General features: G+C 40.3%; 1 protein-coding gene across 1 annotated transcript in view; it reads right to left on the bottom strand.

Moving 5' to 3' along the window:
• insra (insulin receptor a) overlaps positions 1-23,344 on the bottom strand; it is a 65,390-nt gene extending 42,046 nt beyond the window's left edge. The window contains exons 1-2 of the mRNA XM_086042353.1: positions 22,252-23,344; positions 6,816-7,364 (exon numbers count right to left, since the gene is read on the bottom strand). Of these exons, the coding sequence (XP_085898479.1) occupies positions 6,816-7,364; positions 22,252-22,339 (637 nt within the window). The 5' untranslated portion in view covers positions 22,340-23,344. The remainder of the gene's footprint in view (positions 1-6,815; positions 7,365-22,251) is intronic.

The following is a 23,344-nucleotide window of genomic DNA, read 5'->3' as shown; positions in this document are numbered from 1 at the left end:
CCGGTCCATGGGAGCCCCTATTCAGCCGGCTTTATACGTTTACCTGTTACGTGTTCCAAAAACACGTGATTCAAATGATCAGCTCATTAGCAAGCTTTGCACAAGCCCGTTAATGAGCCCTCATTTGAATCAGGTGTGTTGGAGCTAGGGAAACATCTAAAACAGGCTGGATAGGAGATCCCGAGGAGCGGCTTTGGAGAGCCCTGAGCTAAGGTATTCACTGTACAAAAAAAATGTAAACTGACTGTGTATAAATAAACTCAAACATGACCACAAAATGAATTTAAACAGTGTGTATGTTTGACAGTTAAGAATGTTCAAATGTCTCTCAAAGCAACACCTGAGCAATTGAAGGTTTTATGATGGCATTAACTTTTGGATGCTAGCCGCGTGACATGCGGTTAGCATAGTGACACTCGTGTTTTGATTAAATCACTCAATACAACTGATTAAAAATATGAAAATTAATTATTACACTACAAAAGCTCATCAGGTTGTCATAACTCAGAAAAGGGATTATTAATATGTTCATTGAAAGAGGAAAATAATTAGTCTGTCCAAGCTTAGACTTTACTAACTGACACATCCGCGTTGTCAAAACGAACATCGGCCGAGGTTGATTCTGCTAACAGCAGGTTGCCTTCAACATCAGCGAGTACGTAGAAAGTAAGAAAACACAATCAGAGTTGTGACTAGCGGGGATCACAAGTACAGTCAACAAGACCATATCTCAACATTAGCTCGTGCAGCCGCTGTTGACATGGCACGTGTTCATGCAGGCGAGTAAGGCCAAATCTAATCAGAATCTCCTGCAACCTCACTTCGCCAATTTTCCCAAAGGACGTGCGCTATTCAGCCGCGAAAGGGAAGGGGAGCAATCTGTTGCGGTCGATCCGGTTGCAGCTAAAATGACCCTGCTGCGGAAGAAGCAGGGGGATAGAGGGAGGAGGGGATATGAGGGTTGTGATTCCAAACACGGGCGCTAAGCCAGGTCAAGCCGCAGGGATCTGGAGTCAAGTTCTTTTGTTTTGAGAGTGTGACCCAACGACTCTTACAACAGGTGCCTCATCTCATTGTCAACTAAGCGGCAATGTACTGTTACATTGATAACAAATGGGTACAATTTATAGAGATAATGTAACATCCACATTTGTATGACTCTGAAGTTGTACATTTTGGAAATGAGCCTGTGCTAGTGGAAGCTTTCTGGAAAGATGGCGCGAGATATCTTACTAAACTTCCACATATCCAGTTAGGTTCCCGCATATCTGGCTATGCCTTCACGTCATATCGTCGCTGTCCTGTGAAAAACACTAATGACCAATTTTGGAAAAAATTTTTAATTTTCACGTTAATGCGATGTCTGCAACGCGGAAACACCATTCACGTAAAAATAAGAAAATTGAAAAAAATGGACATAAGTGTTTTTCACAGGACAGCGACGATATATCACTAAGCTTCCACAAATCTCACAATGCTTCAAAATGCTTTGCATATCTCACTAGACTTCCGGACATCTTGTCTTACTTCCACATATCTCGTTAGGCTTCTGAGTATCTCGCGAGTCTTCTGAGTGTTTCTGCATTTCTCTCTGCCTGTAGACTTTCATATATATACGTTGCCTAGCTTCTGCGTATCCCGTTATGTTCCCGCATATCTTGCCTTTTCTTCTGAGTATCTCACTAGACTTCAACCTATCTCACTTTTAGGTTTCGTAAGTACGTCGGCAGACTCAACATGGGTCCACAAAATCTCACTAGGTTTTTGCATAGCTTGCAAATCTTCCAGATATGTCTGTTTGCTGCCGCATATCATGTCTCACTAAGTTTCCACGTATTATGCCAAGCTTCTGCGTTTTTTTGGAGACTTCTACATATAAAACTTATGCAAATCAAAATCGGCTAGACTTTCACATCGCTAAACTCTTCCAAACCTCATTAGTTTATCGTACATCTTGAAGGACTCGCAAAACTTCCACGCTATACTCCCTCATAACATATCTAGCGTGTTGGACTCCTGTATATCTCTCGAGGTTTCAGCGTGTTTCGGGAAAATTTCACATATCTCGCGAGACAGATGTCTACATATTATATACTGCTAGACTTCTGCATATCTCTCAAGACTTCTGAATATCTCACTATGCTCCCGCATAACAAATCTCGCTAGGCTTTGGCATACCTTGCTAGACTTTTGTATGTCTCATTAGGCTTGCGTGTGTTTCGGGAGATGTCTGCATATCTTGCTAGTAATCCACTTATTTTGCTAGGCTTCTATCTAGCAGTCAAACTTCCTTTTATCATACAGTATCTCACTAAGCTCCTGAATATTGAGCTAGCCTTCAACATATGATATGATGTTAGGCTTCTATACATCAGGCTAAACGTCTACATATCATATGTTGTCCGGCTTCCACTCATCTCGACAGTCTTCCTCGAAGTCTCCATAGAAAGTGTCATACTGTGTGACTGTAACTGTGACTGTGGCGAGCACACGACTGGAGATTGGTGCATGTGGGTCAACATCTGGTCTGGACCAATTGTTGCTGGAATGAAACCTTGATGCATTTTGGCAGCAAATCTCTTCAAGGTTTGTTGGCTGACCAAAGAAAATCCCGCTTGAAAAAAAAAAAATGCACATTTGGCTCACGTCCAGCAATTTACACTGCCTCCGTTTTCCAAACATGAGAGCAACAGCTGGCGTCTGCTTTGCCGAACAACTGCTGGGCGACAAAGCGGGTCGGGAATAATTGATTCAGCAACTTGGCAGATGTGGGTCACAAGTACACTGCTGGTCCCCGTAGATCGCAGAGACGCGACGTCTACTAAAAATGGTGACTTGTCCTTCACTGAGTGAAAAGTACACATTGGCGTGTCAGATATGTAAAAGGATTAACGTCACAGACGACCAACACACATTACAAATTACTCCAGAAGGGGATTATGGTGTACAAAAACAACAATGTGCTGCAGGGCCAGCCATAATGACAGTTCAATAAGGCGCAGTCACGTCCCCCATGCCACATACAACTAGAAAACAAATACGACTGATTTTGTCCTTATAAAAATAACAGGCGATAGTCTAGCCAGCGACAATGTGGGTTAAATAAGAGATTTCAAACTGCAAATCGATAAGGCCTAAATATTAGGGCTGCACAATATATTGAAACAATGTCATCATCGCGATAACGGCACATGCAACATGCATTTCGCAATGACGTGCAAGAAATGATTACTTAATACTTATGGAATTGTATGCTTTTACTTCGCTGTGACCAATCAGATGCACCCTTAAATGCGCATCACCATCCAATAAGAGAACAGCATCTATGGGCATTCCTAACACTAAATAACTAATTAACTAATTTCGCTCTGTACAAATATGTGTTTCTTTGATCAGATAATAATAATATGATTTCTTTAGGTACGTTATTATAATGTTAATATCGATATCACAATATTCCACACCCATATTGCATGTGTGTGTATATAGATAGATAGATAGATAGATAGATAGATAGATAGATAGATAGATAGATAGATAGATAGATAGATAGATAGATAGATAGATAGATAGATAGATAGATAGATAGATAGATAGATAGATAGATAGATAGAAACGCGATGCAAAACCGCTTATTTCGAGCCTTGATTCAAAAGAACTCAAACAAACATAAATTTCACAAAATGAAACAGAACAAGTACACTCTGAAAAGCAATTTAAGTCAAGCGTATAATGAATGTATAGTGTGCAGAATAATTGGGGGGGATTGCAGTTTTAAGTGGTGTTGCCTCCGTTTCCATTAGTGTAATTATTGCAGGTTAAAGGAAGTGTGGAAAAGGTGTGATTATAATTTGTTTTTTAAAATAGAGGGGTGAACAGTATCACGGATGTCTTTTAGGAGCGAATTCCAAAGGATGGGTGCGGCAACAGAGAATGCTCTGTCCCCCCCAGGTTCGGGTAAATAAATCACATTGTACTCACCAGAGTTGTTGATGCTGGGGCAGCAGATCTCCTTTCTTTGCTCCTGCCTGTCTGTGTAAGATAACTGTTCAACTCATACATACTGATTTGAAAGTGGCCAAAAAAATGGTATGTTGTTGTATGTTTATCAAATAACTTTCCTCCAAAAATGCGACTTATACTTCAGTGCGACTTATATATGTTTTTTCCTCCTGGTTGACCTAGCCTCAACAAGTCCAGTATTTGAAAAGGGCGAATTGAAAGTGAATTTTTAATCCTGTGCAACATCGTCCTCCCTTGCAAATCAATCTTTGATGCATATTTTAAGCTCAAACGATTAGAGGCTAAACGTAGCTGAATCAATTAGAGGACAGAAAAACTCACTTGTCACTCAGAGCCTTTGTGAAGGCGCAGAGTTGTAAATCTGATGGTTAAAAGAAGAAGCAGTGATTTCAACAGTGTGCATGTTGTCGAGGCCAGTTTTCGAGATTCTGAAGTGATTGGGCAAAATAATATTTACATGGCAACACAGAAGTTAATTGGAGGACAAAAAAACCCCACAAATGACTGAAAACCATACAACCAAGACACATGAAGACAAAAAAAAATGGTGGGAATAACTTATTCCCACTTGGTGTAAATTGTAAATGTAGATCTATGCTTCTGAGAGTGTTTGATGTTAGCAGAGAAGGCCTTTAAGACCTTATGCCACACTAGTAATAATACCTAACATTTCAGGAAATAATTTGATAAAATAGAAACATCAATTCAAGGAAAAATCTACAAATATTAAATAAAATACAACAATTATTTGACAACAAAAATAGATATTAGATCAGAACAATAAAAAAAGACTTCTGTCTGACTTCTCTGGCGTCACATCTTTCTTCTCCGTCTGTCTTCTTCTATGGTTCGTGTCCTCTAACTCCATTTGCTGGCACATGCCAGATGGCAGAAGCCGAAAGACAACTACTACTCTCAACTACTGCCAAATAAACTATTCACCATTGGCCTTTCTATCTGAAGCGGTGGGGCGGGGACAAGCAATTGAGCTGTTGGTAATAGATGAGCTCAATTAACTTAACCGCATGCGGCTGTGTTGTTGCCAGATTGCCTTTCCAAACGAAATTGTCTTCTTTTGAACAACTTGTTTTCACACTTTGATGGGGTTGTGGTTAGTTAACTACATCACAAACAAAGCCAGTGTGCTGTATCATGTTGCTTCGTCATGGTTGGACCACACACTGTAAAAGCGAGGGTCAACGAGGGTCAACGTGCAAAACCAAAATAATTCATCGTCGTCTATCATTGATAATGAATCGCAGCTTTGGCTAAAGTTAGCTGTGTCGCAATGCTGGCGTTGTGTCATGTGCGGGAGTTTGTTCAAGTACTTTCTATTTCTGTGTAGCTTCCACTGTACGAATCTGGATCTTAATGTGACACCACGCTTGGCCAGTTAGCCCATCAATGGCTCGTCTCAGCGGGTTTGTGGATTCTCGCGCTCTTCTTTTTGGAGGTGCTCGGATGAGATAGAGAAGCTTGGCTCGCAATGTGACGAAAAGCGTATTGGCCGCCTCGCAGTGCCAAGCGGTTCAAGTTCTCCGAAGAATCTTGCACGAGGGTGCTGTCTCGATACCTTTGCTTGCGACCCTTACGCAACACAGTGGCCTGCACTTAACAGCTCTTGGACATGTTTCTCCACCTGTGTTTGTGCTCCCTTCTCTCGGGAGGCTGTTATGGTGCTTTGTTCTTGTCATGGTTGGGATCATCATCGGGCACCGATAATGATCGGCCGATTTTCGTGAAAAGTGATCGGCGTATTCGATCAAAGCCTTTTATTGCCGATGAAAAAATCCAATCACCCGCGGCTCATGCTTCGCAGACCAGCCCGCGGAGGCGCATGACAATAACAAACAGTCAAACATGTCTCCTCTGTGGAGTTTGCGTCTTGTAATAAATGCCATGAAAAGGTACCTTTTCAAGCCAGGGAAAATTTGTACGCATTTTTTATCCGATACAGCTGGATTTTTCACCTGATATTCAGTTTACTATTTGTTTGTAATTTTTATAAAATATTTTTCTCATATATTATTGTTTTAATACAAATTGATTTTTTGTATTTGTATTCTATTATTTAGTTTCCTACTATTTCATACCTTTTCCCCACTATTTTCACTTTTTTTCCATCATTTGTGTAATTTAGTGTAGTATTATTTAATATTTTGTATTTTCATTTACATTTTTTTTTAAATGTGCTTTTTTGTCCTTATTTTTACTCTCCCAATACTGCATTTGTCTAACAATGAGTATTTATATAGTTTATTTTGTTTTGAAATATTTTGAGCATTACTGCTTTGGCTGTGCAAGTGTACATCATATTTTGACTTGTGCCACTGCCACTAGAAAACTCCTGTATTTTTTAATTAATCAATATTGTTATAATACTTACTGTACTGTACTACAGCAAAAGGATGCTGAAGCATCAAGGCCAGGGGTCACCAACTCCGGTCCTCGAGGGCACCTGTCCTGCAGGTTTTCAATCTCTCCCTGCTTTAACACACCTGATTCAAATGATCAGCTCATCAGGAAGCTCTTGAGAAGCCTGATAACGATCCTGATCATTTGATTCAGGTGTGTGACAGCAGGGGGAGATTGAAAACCTGCAGGACAGGTGCCCTCGAGGACCGGAGTTGGTGACCCCTGATCAAGGCTATGAGCACATAAGCTTTTCCTTTCACCTCTTCAATAATCGCTTGTCAAGTGTCTTCAAAGGGTGCGCCGTGTTACTTTCGTGTTACTTTACTGTAGTTTTATTTCAAAGTGTTTGAGTTGAACGACGGTTAAGAAAAACTTACTTCTCTGGCAGTGCTTCTGCGTCCAGCAGCGCTCACTGAAGTGTCCGTTGATGGTGGTGGTCTGGCAGGTGGTCTTCCCAACAGACGCCCCGGGGCACACGTCCCCACACTCCCTGTCGTTCTTGTTGGCCATGATGTAGTTGTCCTCCACCGAGTCCAGGATCTTGGACCAGTCCAGCGTGGACAGGTAGCAGAGGTCCGGGTTCTTCTCGATTCGGACGGCTCCCCGTGTGATGTTCATCAGGCTGTGCAGGCCCAGCTCGCGCAGCTGCAGCATCTCAAAGACCACCAGGGCGTAGTTGAAGAACAGGTTGTTGCCGCGGATCACCGTCAAGTTGGGGAACAGGTCGCTGAGGGTCTCCAGGCCGTACACGCGGAACAGCAGCAGGTAGTCGGTCACCACCGTCAGCTTGGGGAACACCAGACCCCGGAAGTCCTCGGGCTTGGTCCCGAACATGAGGATGATCTTCAGGTGACCTTCGATCACCGTGCAGTTGGCCAGCGAATTGAGGTTGGTCACATTGTTACGGATGTCCTTGCTCGGACAGACTGGAAAGACGCAAAGAGAGGGCAAGAGGTTTAAGAATATGAAGGAACGTTATGGTCAAGCCTAACTGTCTCGTGCTCTTCTGTGAGTTAAAAAAAACAAAAAAAATTGTGCAGCATAGCCTGTGGCAAGCAAACACCAGGGCTAGTGATATGCTTTTAGCAGTATGTTAAGTTTATTTGATATACTAACACGAATGAAAATATAAGTGCAGCACAGAGGTGTGGAAAACAGATTTTAAAATATAAATAAAAATACTTTTACTTTTTTTTTCCCGTTTTCATAAAATGAACTCATTTAACTATTTTCATCAAATCTTTTTCTTTTGATGAAAAATACAACTTGAATCTTGAAAAATGTCAACACTGTCTTGACAACAAAAAAATAGAATTTGAATATCATAAAAAAAAAAAAACTTAACGGAATGTGATGAACTTTTTGCGCAATCTTATTGAATATGATTGTTTTCAACTGCATTTGTTTTTTTTGTTTGATACAGTATAATATAGAACATAATCTTTCCCCCTTGGGACAGGCTTATTTTCCACTCAGGTCTGCTTTTCTAATTTGATTTTAAATGGGGATTAAAGTATTCAGGCTTGATTGCTGACCAGTGGTTTACTGAAAGTGACCGACGCCTTGGGCAAGATGTTTGCTCTGAAAATGAGTCGAAGGAGTCAGACATATGGGAGAATAATAGAGCTCTTGGTAATTAGAGGGCATATTTCACTGCAAAATATGCGGCTATTTCCCTGGCCGTGATGAAGAGCAGACTGTCTTTGTTGACATGTTTGTTTAGCAACTGCATTACTGGTGCTAAGTCACTGTCAACTGTGGAGCGCTGCCATGTGAGCGAGGTTCTCGGTCTGGCCAGGGATGATTTGTGATGTTTTATCTTTTACCTGAAATTAAGCTGTCAGTCATATTTGGTGTGAGTGGCAGATTTGCTGCGGTGAGGGTTCCAGATAATGGTACTGCGCAGACATACCGAAGAAATGAATTGGTCTAATTCAGGTTTCAGTATCGGCTAGAAAGCTACCAGGCTCTTTGCATATGAAAACTACGAATAACATAGGAATAAGAAGGTTCGCGTGCACAAGCTAACCAACAGGAGGCGCAATTACTCACTTAAAGCGGAAGTCATCCCAAACATATTGTTTTCAAGAATATGTTCCCAGCAGGCCCTCTAGTTGAGACACGGCATTCTGATTAATTTTGCGTTTGTGGAATATAAGTTAAGCAGCAAAATGCACTCATTTTTAGCCAACTCTGGGGGCGGCCATTTTGTCTTCTGTCGACTGAAAATGACATCACAACTGCTCACAACGACCAATCACGGCTGACCTGTCTTCTGAATCCGAGGCGTGATCACGGCTGTCATCAGTGACAGGTGGTAACTGTACACCTCGAAGGGCATTAACACAAATGTGAGCATAATGTGTTTTGGTTTCTTTTAACTGTATGACAAATGAATCAGAATTGTCTCTCTATGGTGTCCTACTGAAAGCTCTAACAAAACACATAATGAGCGGCTAGCTAGCTGAACACAAAATGGAGTCTTACAGATGATGGCACCAATGGGCCAATAAAGAGCTTAGGTAATGCTCAGACACAAGCATAGGCTAATCGCCTGGCGAGAATAAACGCGCTACGACCATCTGGTCAATCTGACAACACACTTTTTCCAATAGTGGATAAGGCCTGATCCATCCCACTTATTTACATCTGCTACATCTGCTATTGGCTGTGCAGGTGCAACTTGGGACATTCCACCTTATAGTTCACGAGTGTGCAGGCATGCGGCTGTGTATTTGTTTACCGAGGCAGCGACCAGCGAGCCGGTGCACGGGGTCAACCAGTCAGCCATACGGTGGCAAAAGGCGTGTACCTTTTTATGGTCCAGACCTCATTTGACACCTTCTCTTGCATAACAGTAAACGTTGCTGTACAACAACGAGCTTTTAAGAGCATTTGCGCCGGTGTAAATCATTCAACGCTTTACTTTTAAAAAGAACACAAAAGGAAAGGAAGGGCTATATCGTTTGTATTACCGCAAAGACGTTGTCAAGTCAAATAAGTCAAGTCACGGAAATAAAAGTCAGAATTTCTCAAAGGAAAATGTTGCATATTTCAAGAAAAAAAAATGCTAACATTTGAGTACTCGAGGGCACAACGTACTAGGGCTGCACGATATTGGGAAAACATGCAATATGGTTGCAGCGATATTGATATTATTGCGATATTTAACATTTTTATCATCTAATGAAAGAAGTAAATTTTTTCGTGAAGCAAAATAAGCAAGCTCAATTAGCTAATTCATTGTAATCCCCCTAAATAATGTTCAACTATTGGGTGGCAATGTGCATTTAAAGCGGAAGTCAACCCAAACATATTTGTTTCAAGAATATGTTCTATGCAGGCACACTAGTTGAAACACGGCATTTTGATTAAATTGCATTTGAGGAATATGAGTTAAGCAGCAAAATCCACCCGTTATCAAAAATTACACATTTTCTTCTTAATCCTCGTAAAGTTGTCTTTTTCTACAAAAAAATGAGTATTCTTAAAGAACAGCCGCAGTTACTGACAAATTTACAGATGTCATAAAAGTAAAATATTTTTGTGATTCAAAATAAGATTACCCTCCTTCTTACCAAGGACGTGAAAACCTTTTTACTCCAAATGCATCCACTAATAACTGGCTCAGAAGCAAATACTTTATGACTTGAAATTGAGACAACTAGAAGGGTGGAAAAAACATTTTGAAAGCAGCAAACTGAGCGCAACAAGACTTAGGAGCCACAAAGAGCTCAGCTTTCTGCTGCACACCAAAGGAGTGAATGGAGAAGCGTACAATAGGAGGGGACGCAGCTGCTCGTAAAACACGCACCGAGTGACCCCGCGCAGAAGGCGAGTGAGTAGGAATCGTCGCTCCTATCAGTGTTCACTTTGAGCTGGGATAGTATTTTTAGCAATGGCCAATCTAAGCCATTGATAGCTAAGCTCGCTGGTAACGGGAACACCGCGGCCCCAATGCGCGAGTGGGGAATTTTGGAGAAAGACTGAGCTCGTCCATGTGCGAACATTTAGTCACAACTTTTGCCATGGCTCGTAAATCTAAAAGGACACGCGCCAAAGGCACAAAATAGCTGCATTGCAGGTTGTGACAACGTGACTCGCCTTGAGCGAAACAAACAGACAACTCTTAATGTGGGCAACAAATACATTTTAACTGTCATACAAGTGTGAAAGATTAACCGATTGCACAAGAAAAGTAAAATAAAGAACAAAACCAGTCACCTGTTGATGACACAATGCGATACCGTCATATCATTAAAGACTGAATTTATCGCTTCCCGAGTCAATTCCCCGAAATACGATTATCATCACACATTTTCTTCTTTCCCTGTCAGTGGTGGTGGCATCACCAAAAAATAGTTACAGCTAATGAAAAAGAAAAACAATCCTGTTGAGTTGATCCTCTGAGATGATTGCTAAAATGAAATATTTTTCCTCACCAAAAATGCAATATCTTCTTAATCTGATTCTGTTAATATAAATATGTTAAAAACCTACTGCAATTAGTCGCTTATAGGGGCCGGACAGGCCGCTATATGAACGTCATAACATGTGCGAAGTCACAAGATTGTGACGTCTATCAGCCCTTCCTGCCTGACTTATTTACTGCCAAACCCAGGCAGAGTTAGAAAATATTCAACAACAGGCTACACATCGGTTAGATCCACTTATCTAGCCAGTGAATGGCTGACACGCTGACTCGCAACAGCTGTCCTCATCACTTGCCGGCGTTAGCGGCTAGAGGCTAACAGCTAGCTGCTTTGGCCATTTTCCCAAACAGCTCAGAAGGCAATTGCGGCCACTCGGCAGACCCCGTTGAACCGTGAGTGTCTGGTAGGCTCCCAAGTCCCGACAGTCGGCGAACTACTTTTCAAAGGCAGTGCAATAGGAGAAAATGAATCTGCACATTACATTTGATGCTGATACAGTTGCTACAATTCATTCATTCATTCATTCTCACAATCAAGACTTGCTTGTGTGTGTGTGTGTGTGTGTTTTGCTTTTGTTTCATTTTTACAAACTTGAAGGACCACTTACTCAAATGTAAGACGATGACGTCATCGGGAGGTCACTTCGGCCATTTCACTCCAACTAATGACATTTCTCACAAAATGGCGATGCTCATACGCTGATGAATTATTCCATTTAATTCTTATTCCATGAGCGAATATTAGTCAGCGTTTTCTTGCAAAAAAATAAAGTATATTAAAACGTTTTGTTCACCTCTGAAACATGACAACTTTATACTCATAAATTTAAGACTTTGGTATTAAAAACATGACTTTATTATAAATCGCCTTTTTTTTTTTAAACAAAATACGACTTTACACTCCAAATGGGTTGCTCCACAAAACTGATGAATTACAACTTTTCATCCCAAAATATATACATAAAATAAGACAGGTGTTAAACTCAAGGCTCGGGGGCCAGATCAGGATTGCCACATCATTTTATGTGGCTCGCAAAAGCAAAACAAGCATGTCAACTTGCATGAGGCTTGCTAAACTCTGTACCAAAACGTCAAATTGCCATATGTAATAAATAATAGATTTGAGATATTACATTTTCTTGTTTTATTACAGTAACTTGAACAATAGTTGAACAAACTATCATCCTTGACTTGTGATTTCATAATTATCTATCAATTTGTTTTGTACTGAATGTAATAAGAATGTATGTGATTTAATTTTTAAGGCTTCACAGTTATAACAGCCTTCCGTGGGAAACTAACTAAAATGTTGTCCGCTACAAAAATGAGTTTGACACCCCTTATTATATACTACGGGTAAAATAATAATAATAATAAATAATTGAAAACTAATAGATTATAAAAATCAATCAACAAATTCCTTAATAATCAAGTAATCGTCTAGAGTTCAAATCTTCTGATTTCAACCTCTGAGCACTAATTATTCTCTGATTTAGTCAGTCCTGCAGCACACTGCCAAACTAGTTTGCTTTGCAGCAGCAACGAGCTGCGTTGTGCATTCTCTCCTCCGTGTGGGAAACTGTACGTCATCGCAACACGTGACATAATGGACCGATCAGAGCAGCAACAAATCCTGATTTGTGCGTGGCATGTGTTGCAGACCAGTCACCAACAGCACAATGTGTCCGTCATGTGAACGGTCATGTGAATCAATGCGGCAGTTGTCGCTCTCGCCGTTGCGGGAGTAGAAAGAAGCCTAAAAAGAAGCCTTACACCGAGTAGGCTGAGATGAGATTTGGGCACCTCGCGAGCACGTCACACGCATGAGTGCTGATTAGTGGGCCAGACTAAAATCCACTTCCGACCATGCTTGGTCCAGCCCTTTTTAAAAATTTGTCAGCCCCCAAAAATGGGCATCCAGAGGGTCCAACCGGTCCGGCCCAGAGACGGACTGCCCAGCTCTGCTATTTAAGTAAACCTGAAGTAAATCAGAGTAGTCGATAGAATAATCGATAGGACCATTTATTTAAAACGATTAGTAAGTGACAGCACTAATTTTTCCACTTTTAGGAGATTCCCTTGCACTACAGAGGCGAGCTCACAATAGGCTGCCATGGCGACGGGCCGAGAACTCCTTACACCAAGGCCAGGTTGAAAGAAAGCTCTTGGCGGTGCTGCACAGAATCATCAATGAGCCATTAGCACAGGCCAAAAGTACAAAGCAAAGCAGGTCACAAGACGAAGCTAAATTTAAACGCACTCAAGTAGGAACACGTCGGTGTCGCACATGTTCACGCACAACTCGACATTTCTTTATTTATGGCTGCAAGCGAGCTAGTCCCATCCCACCAGGGAAGGTGGATGGCTGGTGGGGTAGCACGTTGTTAGGCTGGTGTTGGGTATGGGGGCGGGGGGGCCCCCTAAGAGGCCCCTCGAAAACGCGGGAACACAAATAGTAGAGTGATTGCGACACTTCCCCTTTCGAGGTTTCACAGTTCTCTTTGCTTTCCATACAAGTCAGTGAGATTCTTACAATTATCTTCAGCCAGCTTGAAAAGAACTGCAGCCAATGCTTTCCTTCACTAGTTGGCTACTTGGGTACCTTTCTACTTCCTGGTTCCTAATGACAAACTTTAATAAGGATCATCAGTGAGTGACCATTGTCATACATCAGAGTTAGGCCTGGGCAATGTGGCCTTAAAATAAAGCAGCCATTTTTTTCCCCACAAAAATGAATTACTGCTACCCCCTTTTCTTATCGCAAATAAATTGTCATAAATTGCAAAAAAAACACACACCTGGAGTCAAAAGCATATGGATAAATCTCTGCTTTTGCAACCTGTAATTAAAATAACAAAATATGCACCATGTCTTTGGGAATGTTCAGCATGACTGACTTCATAATTACCTGCGATTTATATTTCATCTGACATATGGAAAACAATGTGAAAATGATCTTGACCCTGTTATTTGTTTCTTAGCAGGACTCAAAGATGCTGGTCACTTTAAATTTTTTTAACAGTTCTGTAAACTTGCTAAGGTAGCAACACTGCCTGCGTATTTGTTTAAAAAAAAACAACAACCTCCATATTGTTCCCAGCCTGTGTACATAGTGAATGTCAGCGAGGATGCACTTTGAACTAAGAAAGCTGCAGCAGGGGGGGGGGAAATCTATTCATCCATCCGACAACAACAACAAAAAAAACCATTCCGAGCAATAAACTCGAATAATCGATAAACTTGGTTCATAGCAGAGCCCTAATTTGAGTCCATCAGTCAGCGCTGCTACTGGTTTTATTCTTGTGGGTTTCTACTTCCTGTTCTTCCATTGGCTAATACTCTCAGTCAAAGCAGATATTGACAACACTTTTGGTGAACAAAGCAGTTTCATATACTTTACTGCTACTGGTTTACGTTGGTTGGTTTCGACTTCCTGTTTTTTCCCCCAGTGTTGTTGGCTTGAAGAGACTCTCAGGCAGAGCCAAGAACTTTAATGTTTAGCTTGTGTGACTGCTGTGGTGCATTTGAATCTTTTTAAAAGTATTGTAAACTCATTTACAGTACAATGTAGACCACTACTTTAGCTTCTTGTGCTAGGTACCTGCTGCCACTTGCATGTTCATTTTTGGAAAATTAAGCCTTAAGGCGTCACGAAACATCATTGAAAGACTGTGTTTACAGCCCACAAAGTGGAACTCTCAGAGGGGGTCAACTTTGGAGCTATGCTATATTTTTCAAAAATGCATTAAATTCTCAGTGCTGTTGAATAAAAGCTTCCGTTATCCACAAGTACTTAAGAGGGCACTCAGTCACTGGTCAGGCGGGCTTATGACGGGGGTTCAGCGTGAGGCGCTCCTTCACTCACCAGCGCCGAGAGAGTGCGGCGGGATTGCGCAACTCCCTTTTGATTTATGTTGCAGAAATTCCCGCTTGAATCGGTTTTATGTCATTGCTCGCATTGGGATGGGGTAAATACGTGATGAAACCATTAGCCATTGAAAAGCGACCTGAGACTTCAGACAACGGACAGGACATTGTGCGGTTACACAATATACATGGTTGACCAACACTATAATCGGTCAATTCATCCACATCAATGAACACCAACATTAGCTCATTCGCCAAAAGATACCTGTGTTTGTAAGCAAGTAATCTAGCAGCGTAGCTTCAAAACTATGGCAAGTTACAAAACAATTTTATGAAGGGTAACGGAACAAGAAGCCATTACTTTTTGGTGCAGATTTAGTCGTTCTCTTCGGCCTGCCCGCCTACCTAGTGTGAAATTGATCAACCAAGCAAATCTTTAAAATCTGTCTCTGAGTGAGCCCTTCAAATTTTTGCCCGTTTGTCATATCAAATATGGTCTAATTTATATATTGTCACCACCACATTGAGTTTCTTCGCCCATGACTTGGGCTAGGTTGGGTGAAGATTCATTTTCAAGCAAGGGACAAACAATATCATGTCAACTCCTCTTAAAGTGAAACCGGTCCATGGCACAATAAAGGTTGGCTAAACCTTATATGTGCTAAAAAAAATATCGGAGACGTCACTGTTACTTTCATCATATAATCAGAGCTGGACATTCCGTCTATGTCACCGACCGGTCCGTCTATCTGGGAAAATTTTCAAAATAGACGGATAGTCGGAAGCTCGTTTATTTAATCCGTCAATCGTCTGTAGGAAGGCTGGTGCTAGCGAAAGTTGAAGCCTGCTATAGACGGGTACTATTTGTTCCGGCCAGGAAAGAAAAGGCGAATGACGGACGACGGAAGGGTACCCACGCTGCAGACCGATGACAAATGACGAACGCTTCATTTGTAGTAAAATGTAAAAAATAATACTAGACTACGACAAATCTTTAGTCATTCAACACCATGCTTCTGAAGTATTAGCTAATACAATGATTGCTGAATGTGTTCTTTGTCAACTAGCAACAAAGAAATGCTTGCAAAAGTCACACTGCATAACTGCAAATTACACTGTCTGGCTTTGAGAATTGTGCAAGGAAAATAATGTTAGGTTTTGATGAGTCTGTCAACAAGGTGTTAATTTAAAAACATGCTTGTACTGCAGCTGGCATTTACAGAGGTGCCCAACAGGACTGGCCACATTTCACTGACAGCCAATTTACGTTGTGGATAAATTGCCTTTTTTATATCAAACAAAAAAAGCGCCAGCCAATAAGAGATAGCGCAGCCAGGTTGTGAGAACTTTGCATTTGGTAGTGAATTGTCAAACTTTGACCCGAAGCTCCCCTCATACCCAATGACAAAATTTCACAACTTTCACAATTTAGCATCACCCATCCGACCACACTGGAGAGGGGGTTCTCCCGATTCACAAGACACCATTTGCAAGAAGGCAAATGTTTCTGTCCAACCTTACTATTGGCGCCTATCCTATTCTATTTTTGTGCTCTTTTTGTAATGCCCAAAGATGCTGCTCAAACACTCTGCTCTATGATCGCGCAAGGAGCTAGCATTGGCCACCGTCTGAATTGACAGTAAACAGCAGCGGGACAGGATTTCAGTAGAGGTCAGACGGGAACGCAAGGCTCTTTGTGGGGTTGTCGACATAGTAGGGTGGTAAACCTCTCAAGACGTGCACGTATTGGGGCTTTTCAGTATCGTCCACCTACAGACTGGAACTTTTTACAAAGCACAGTAAAAAAATCAAATCTGTCAAATCTTGTAACTTTATCTCAATTTGACTCCATTCTGAAGGACCTGGAATTGGATTCATCCATCTGCTGCTGTTTCTGAATGTCTCTTTTGACTTTTGTTGTTCTTACTGTTTGTGTTTTATTTTAAATCTGTATTGGAAATCTTGGGTTGTGGTATTGCCTCTTGGCCAGGACTCCCTAAAGAAAGAGATCTGCGGATCTCAATGGGATTTTTTTTTCCTGGTTAAAAAAAAAAAAAAAATTATGTAAATTGAATTTAATTGGGGCATGGAAGAAAATACAGTCTACTCTGACAAATTTGTTTATATTCTTCATAAATTATATACATTCCAAACTTTGTAATGACAGCCCATTTATACGATGGTGTGTTTTCATGGAAAACATGAAATTGTTTGGGTCACTCTTTTGAACGTCAGTGGCATGTATTTAAAAAATTTTTTTGATGTGTCACTGAGTCTAAAACGCAATAAAATGGCTAATAGGAAAACTGCAATTGGTATTTTTACATGTAGCAGAGCGGCAACAGATGCCGGCATCCTTGCGTTTTGGGTGCATTTACATCGAAACTGCAAGACATTCATTTTTAATGGTAAATGACATTTGTTTCAATTTATATTTAAGTGCTTGGGATACAGTATATGACTTATTCAGTTGTATCGATGACAAGAGGTTAATTGTCAATCCGGTGGGCGGGCATTTCATTTTTCTGTTTGTCACTATACGTCACTGGCACAGATAGATAAACAAAGACGCATTATTTGAATTAAACACCGGTAATAATTTGGTGACCAATTATGTGAAGTTGGATACTTTCCCAAAGTTGGGAACTACTGCATTACGTCCAAGGTGGAAAACTACATTGGTTCATTTAAAAAGAACAAACGCAAAAATGTTATCAGGAGCTTATAATGTCACGTTCCTTAACCAAGAGAGCTAGAAACACAAAACAAAATGTTTAAATTGGCCAGTAAGCAAGAGCAGATTATCCTCTGGCATTCTCAGACTTCTTAGCCAGCCGGGAGGGGCGATGGCGACAACAATTTGTTTACGGACACAAACAGACGATAAGTGGCCGACCTTTGTGCCTTTTTACGTGCAAGAGGCGCCCGTGACTTACAACATCGCCAATATGTCGTCGTGGCCAAAACAACAGCGCTTGTAGTCAAACGTCTATTGGCAATACTGTTCGAGCAGTGCACTGCTGTCTCTCACTGGAGCATTGACTTTCATCAATATGACTGCATTTCTTTCTTTTCCTTTTGAATTACTGCAAACCGTACATGTCTAAATACAGCGCGTATAAAAAGTCTACACACCCCTGCTCAAATGCCAGGTTTTTGTGATGTAAAATAATGAGACCAAGACAAACTATTTCAAAATGGTTTCCAATTTTTCATGTGACCTACAACCTGTGCAACTCAATTAAAAAAAAAAACTGAAGACAAACTTTCAAGGAGTAAATAACCTAGTTGCATAAATATGCACAACCTCAAATTTAAACTTTGTTTTTTTATTATGACATATGAACAAGACGAGCGATTATTGTCACGTGTGCAAAATTCCTGCAGCTCTTCAATGTGGTTGCCGGCCTGTTGGCGGCTCACCTGACCAGTTTTCTTGTGATCTTTTCATTGATTCTGGAGAGGCATCCCGTTGCTAATGTCACTGTCGTGCCATGTTTTCTTCTCTTGATGATGACTGTCTTGACTGTGTTCGAATGCCTCGAAAATTCTTTTGTACACTTCGCCCGATTCATACTTTTGAACAACGCGGTCCCTGTGATGCTATGAAAGCAGTTTGTGTTGTAAGATGCAATCACAAAAATGTCCAGAAAAGCCCACTAAAACATCTGAACTCGATTTGGGGTTAATGAATTGCACTTTAAACAGTGGAAGCTGTGTACCAACTCCCAGTTAAGATGAGTCTGAATGTGAAGGATTAATTTTTAACACAACCACATCCGCAATTATAGGGTGGTGTGCACGTTATCTTTGTTGTTGATTTTTACTTCCCTTCTCGAAAAGACTTCTTTTGTTTTCAATTGGGTTGTACAAGTTGTAGGTTACATTAATGGTCGAATTGTTTTTAAAGGGTTTATAAATAGGTCTCATTTTTTATACAACAAAAACCTAGCATTGTACTCGATGAAATGCTATTGTGGTCCCACATGCGTTACTTTCCCCACTCCAGCATTTCCTTAAACAAGCAAACTTTTCATCTTTAAACAAACAGATACACCAGGTCATACGCTAGTTTTTTTTTTTTTTTTTTATGTATCTGTGTGTAAAATATCTAAAAAATGTGTAATGTGTGTAAAATATCTAAAAAATAAATTGTCATTGTTTTATGTCTGTATAATTTAACTAATTAACCAGTTATTGAACAAAATAAAATGTTAAAAATGGCTGAATGTATATGGGAAATAGTTTATTTATTAATAATAAAATACTTAATGATATTAACGAGTTGAATTCTAAGAAAGTTATTTATTCTCATTTATATGTCAGTACTTAAAATTAATTCAATTATAATTCATTGACCAACTATTTAGTATAATAAATGCAAACATTTTAAGTGCATGTCAACTTGTGTATTATACTAATATTTGTCTTGTAATATTCACAAAAAAAGCAATTAAACTATTATTTAGTAGGATGTAGAATAGCTGCTGTGAAAAAAATATTCATTCTCATTTTTGTCAGTTTTTATAATTAAATTACAATAATTTAACCAATTTACTAATGATAAACATGCATCAAATTGTTTACTTTGCTCGTTTTTAAAAATATTTAATAAATCAATTAAAGGATTATTTAACCCTTTCATGCATAGTGGTCACCTCAGTGGACAGCTGTTTAAAAGTTGCTTTCGCCTATATTAATTAATCTAAATTTTTAAAAATATTTTTAACCCTTTTCATGCATTAATTATGATTTAATGTTATGATGTAAAATATAAATATATATTTTTTGTTTAATTAATATAGTCGAAAGTAACTTTTAAATAGCTGTCCACTGTAGTGACCACTTTGCATGAAAGGGTTAATTACATAAATAAATTCAAATTGATGACTAAAAAAATGACTAAATACCAGAATTATCCATCACAGTCCATTTTAATACATGGTGATTCATTCCCAAGTTTAGGTCAGTATTTATAATTCAGTAATCAGTTAATAAATACAGGAAAGTTTGTATGATTGATGATTGTACTTTACTAGTTATTTATAATAAATCAAATAACCCAATGATTTTCAAAGTGTGGCACGAGAACCACTAGTGATATGTGAAGAATTACTAAATTAAATGTTCAAATTGCGCTTCACATGACATTCTCTTATCTTTAACATTTGTTGTTGTTGTTTTTTGTAAACTCCATACTCCAGTACAGCTATAGGACATAGGTAGCAATTGATTTTTTTTATTTAAATCTTTAGTGTCCTTTTATCTAGTTTGCAAGATAATTTGTTTTGGAAATGCCCAAGTATACCCTTTCTCAAGGTATTCGTTTTGGTCGAAATTGCCTCCCACATGAAACCGTCTGAGTTTTCATGAATATTCAATATGTAAATAAACCTTTCTGTGATTGGGTTGCTGTTCTCCTTTGGGTATTTTGTAGCTGCCACGTCCCTTCATTGTGTTGTCACCATTTAAGTACAGCTGGCCGTCTGCGAACGTTGCAAATTTGGGGTTTTCATCAGGGTTCGTAATAGGTTGCAGAGGTGATCGCAGACAGTTTTGACTCGTCGCAAACAGTTTTCTCGTGAAAAACTGACAAAAAAACTCAATTCTCTATGTTCGCAAGCATTTGGCGCTCAGTAAATTGCCAGCTTGACATTAAATCAATAAACCTAGTGATTCTCAAAGTGTGGAACAAGTGCCATGAGTGATACATGGGCTATCTCTCAAGGTCCGCAAAATAATCACTGTCTATACAGTTCAGTTGTATTTAACTTTATAGTACAATACATTTGCCTTTAATATTTAGGTCCTGTTTTTGCTCTTTGATTTCGATTTTTTAAATGTAACTTTTATACACAATGCGTGTTAATAGTAGGGATGCTCCGATCGCCGATTTTCGTGAAATATTACGTGATCGGAATATTCGATCAAAGCCTTTTATTGACGATCAAAACATCCGATCACCCGGAGCTCATGCTTGGCTGGCGCGAGAAGAAATGGCAAAAAAGTTGATTTGTTTAATACGCAACGACGTCCCTCCGTCCAAAAACATCACTCGCGCCACCCTGCACGCAACCGTGCGAGCTAGATTGACTCCCTAACGCCGCCGCGCCTCCGCTGCGAGCAGACGGGAGGGATGCCAAGCATGAGCTGCGGGTGATCGGATGTTTTGATCGGCAATAAAAGGCTTTGATCGAATTTCCCGACCACCGCAGTTGGTGTGAACATAGCATTGTCTGCTGTGTGTGTGGAGTTTGCGTCTTGTAATACTGTATATGCCATGAACATGTACCTCGCGTGGGGAGCATGGCCAAAAATTCCAACACAACCAACTTAATCCGACATTTGAAGAACAAGCAATTGGGAGACTATGGTGAGTTTACGAGGCTCACCGCAAGTCAATGCGGACACAGCGCAGTATAAGTGTGGCATTATTGCCACAGGGAGATTAAAAGATTAACAGTGACTTTTTTCTCGTTGACAAATGCACGAGATAGTTTGTCTATGCACAAGACAAAGTTCCTGAGTCCTTTCAATTTAGGAACTCATTGTTTATTCAAGTGAAGCCTGCATGTGACTATTTTTTATACTTTGATTATATTCAGAACCATGCAATGTTTAGGTGGCATGTTATTTATTTGACTTTTTGCATAATCATGTCTTTTGAGACTGCTGATTATTTTGAACTGTTAAAAACTGTGTTACGAAAAGCTTTTTCAGTTATCTTTGTGACTGAATAATTGTTGTATTGTGCCAGCAACGGTTTTGTATTTCTTCATGCTTTTGAAAATATATATAGATTTTTGTCAAAATTATAGCAATAATATGGCTGTTTTTTTTCCAGATAATATTGCAGCAGTCACCATAAATAAATGGAAAAATATACAAATATTTCATGTGATCGGAATCGGTCTCGGCCAATCTCACTCATGCATGATCGGTATCGGTGTTATAAAACCTGATCGAAACATTCTTAGTTAATAGAATCATTATTTCAATTTTATGTTTAGTTTGATTTATTTTCCTCTGTCCAAGTGCAGTGTTAATGTTCAAACTGTGTATAACGTCACAGTGACTTATAAAAACATGAAATCTCAATTTTTTAATGAAATCTTGGTCCTACTATGCTACTTTATTTAAATGTTGAAATGTTGGGCATTATGGTGGTACTTGGAGCGCAAGTTGTTTTCTTATGTTTGTATTTGGTGTAAAAAGTTTGAAAACCAATGAATTAACCCATTATTCAATAAGGTAAATGGATTTTTACAAAATGAATGCATATGTTCTACGTAATCAATTTTGGGCCCGAAATGAAAAGACAAACAAAAAAAAACCCTAATTGAATTCAACAATGATTCCCGACTGTTGATTATGTAAAGGCTCAGTTGTTTAAAAGTGAGTGAATGTGAGCCCTCGGGCCATACGTTGCGCACCCCAGGAATCTTATGTTTACTTTCAAATGAATTATATAATGGGGGGAGGCGGTCTGCTATAGAAATGAAAAGCTTACTTACTCTCTGCGGTGGTGGTTACGAAGCAAGCTGCGGCCAAAACAAGAGCCAAAGTCCGGAGCCACATAACTGACTCGGGTTCGAACACCATCCGCCAGTCTGCTGCGAGCCGTCCAAAAACTCCTCGAGTAAATCCTTCTTGTGGTGAGGGAGGGGGGCACAAGGAGGGCGTGTGTGTGTGTGTGGGGGGGGGGTTGTTAGGTGCTGTAATTCTTCTTCAGGAAATTGTTTTGCTTTTGCGCCGTGAGCCAGCAAGTAAACAAAAATGAATCAACGACATCCCGGAAGATGGGCGGAGAAACGAGTCCAACGTGTTCACTCAAGCTACTGTGGCTAAAGCGAAAGCTAAGCCAACCAGCTACGTCTGGCTCCTCCGCGGGTCTGTGGCTTCAACTTTCCCGACCGAGTGAGCCTAAATACTACTTTACCTGGTAGCTAACGTTAGCCACCTGGAGCTAACGAGCTAGCTGTCAAAAGTAGTCAAGCCCAGCCAGCCAGCCAGGCCACACACGTCAAAGTTTGCGTGGCAGAAACTCAACGCCACACTTCACCTACAAAAATGGGCCGTTACGTCCACATAAACGTGAACTATTTACATGGGAAACATGCATTTTGTGTCATTCCGTGCCGTTTAGCCGCAGTGAGTCCAGGTCGCTGGTGGCACGCGTGGCGTTACATTCGCGTGAGTTTGGGAAAATATCAACTCGTCCCCCGAATGCGCATCAAGTGTGGGCCAGAGCATGGCAAAAAGTTGTCGTCGTTTCTACTCCGAACTCCGAGACAATCACCAGCGCTGAGATTTCCGAGATTTTCTGCAGCTCCACGCCACAGCAAGTGAGCTCCACGTTTGTTTGCTTTTCACGTGAACGTCACACCATCCAGTCGCGACTCGCGCTGCTCGTGTAAAATGGCAGACACGCCACAACTGGAGCGAAGTCGCACTTGTTCCCTTCTGTTGTGGAGCTTTTCAAACCCCCTTCGTTGTTATTGCACGGACAGAGAGAGGTAGATGGTTTGTCTCCCAAGCTGTGTGTGTGTGTGTGTTGGCTGTCTCTTTTTTTTCCTTCTTCTTCTCCCAGGCAGTAAACAAACGCTG

The sequence above is a fragment of the Filicampus tigris genome, chromosome 10, assembly GCF_054856515.1.
Source record: "Filicampus tigris isolate MCC_2025a chromosome 10, RoL_Ftig_1.0, whole genome shotgun sequence".
In the NCBI taxonomy this organism is placed as follows: Eukaryota; Metazoa; Chordata; class Actinopteri; order Syngnathiformes; family Syngnathidae; genus Filicampus; species Filicampus tigris.
This window is presented reverse-complemented; position numbering and strand designations above follow the sequence as displayed.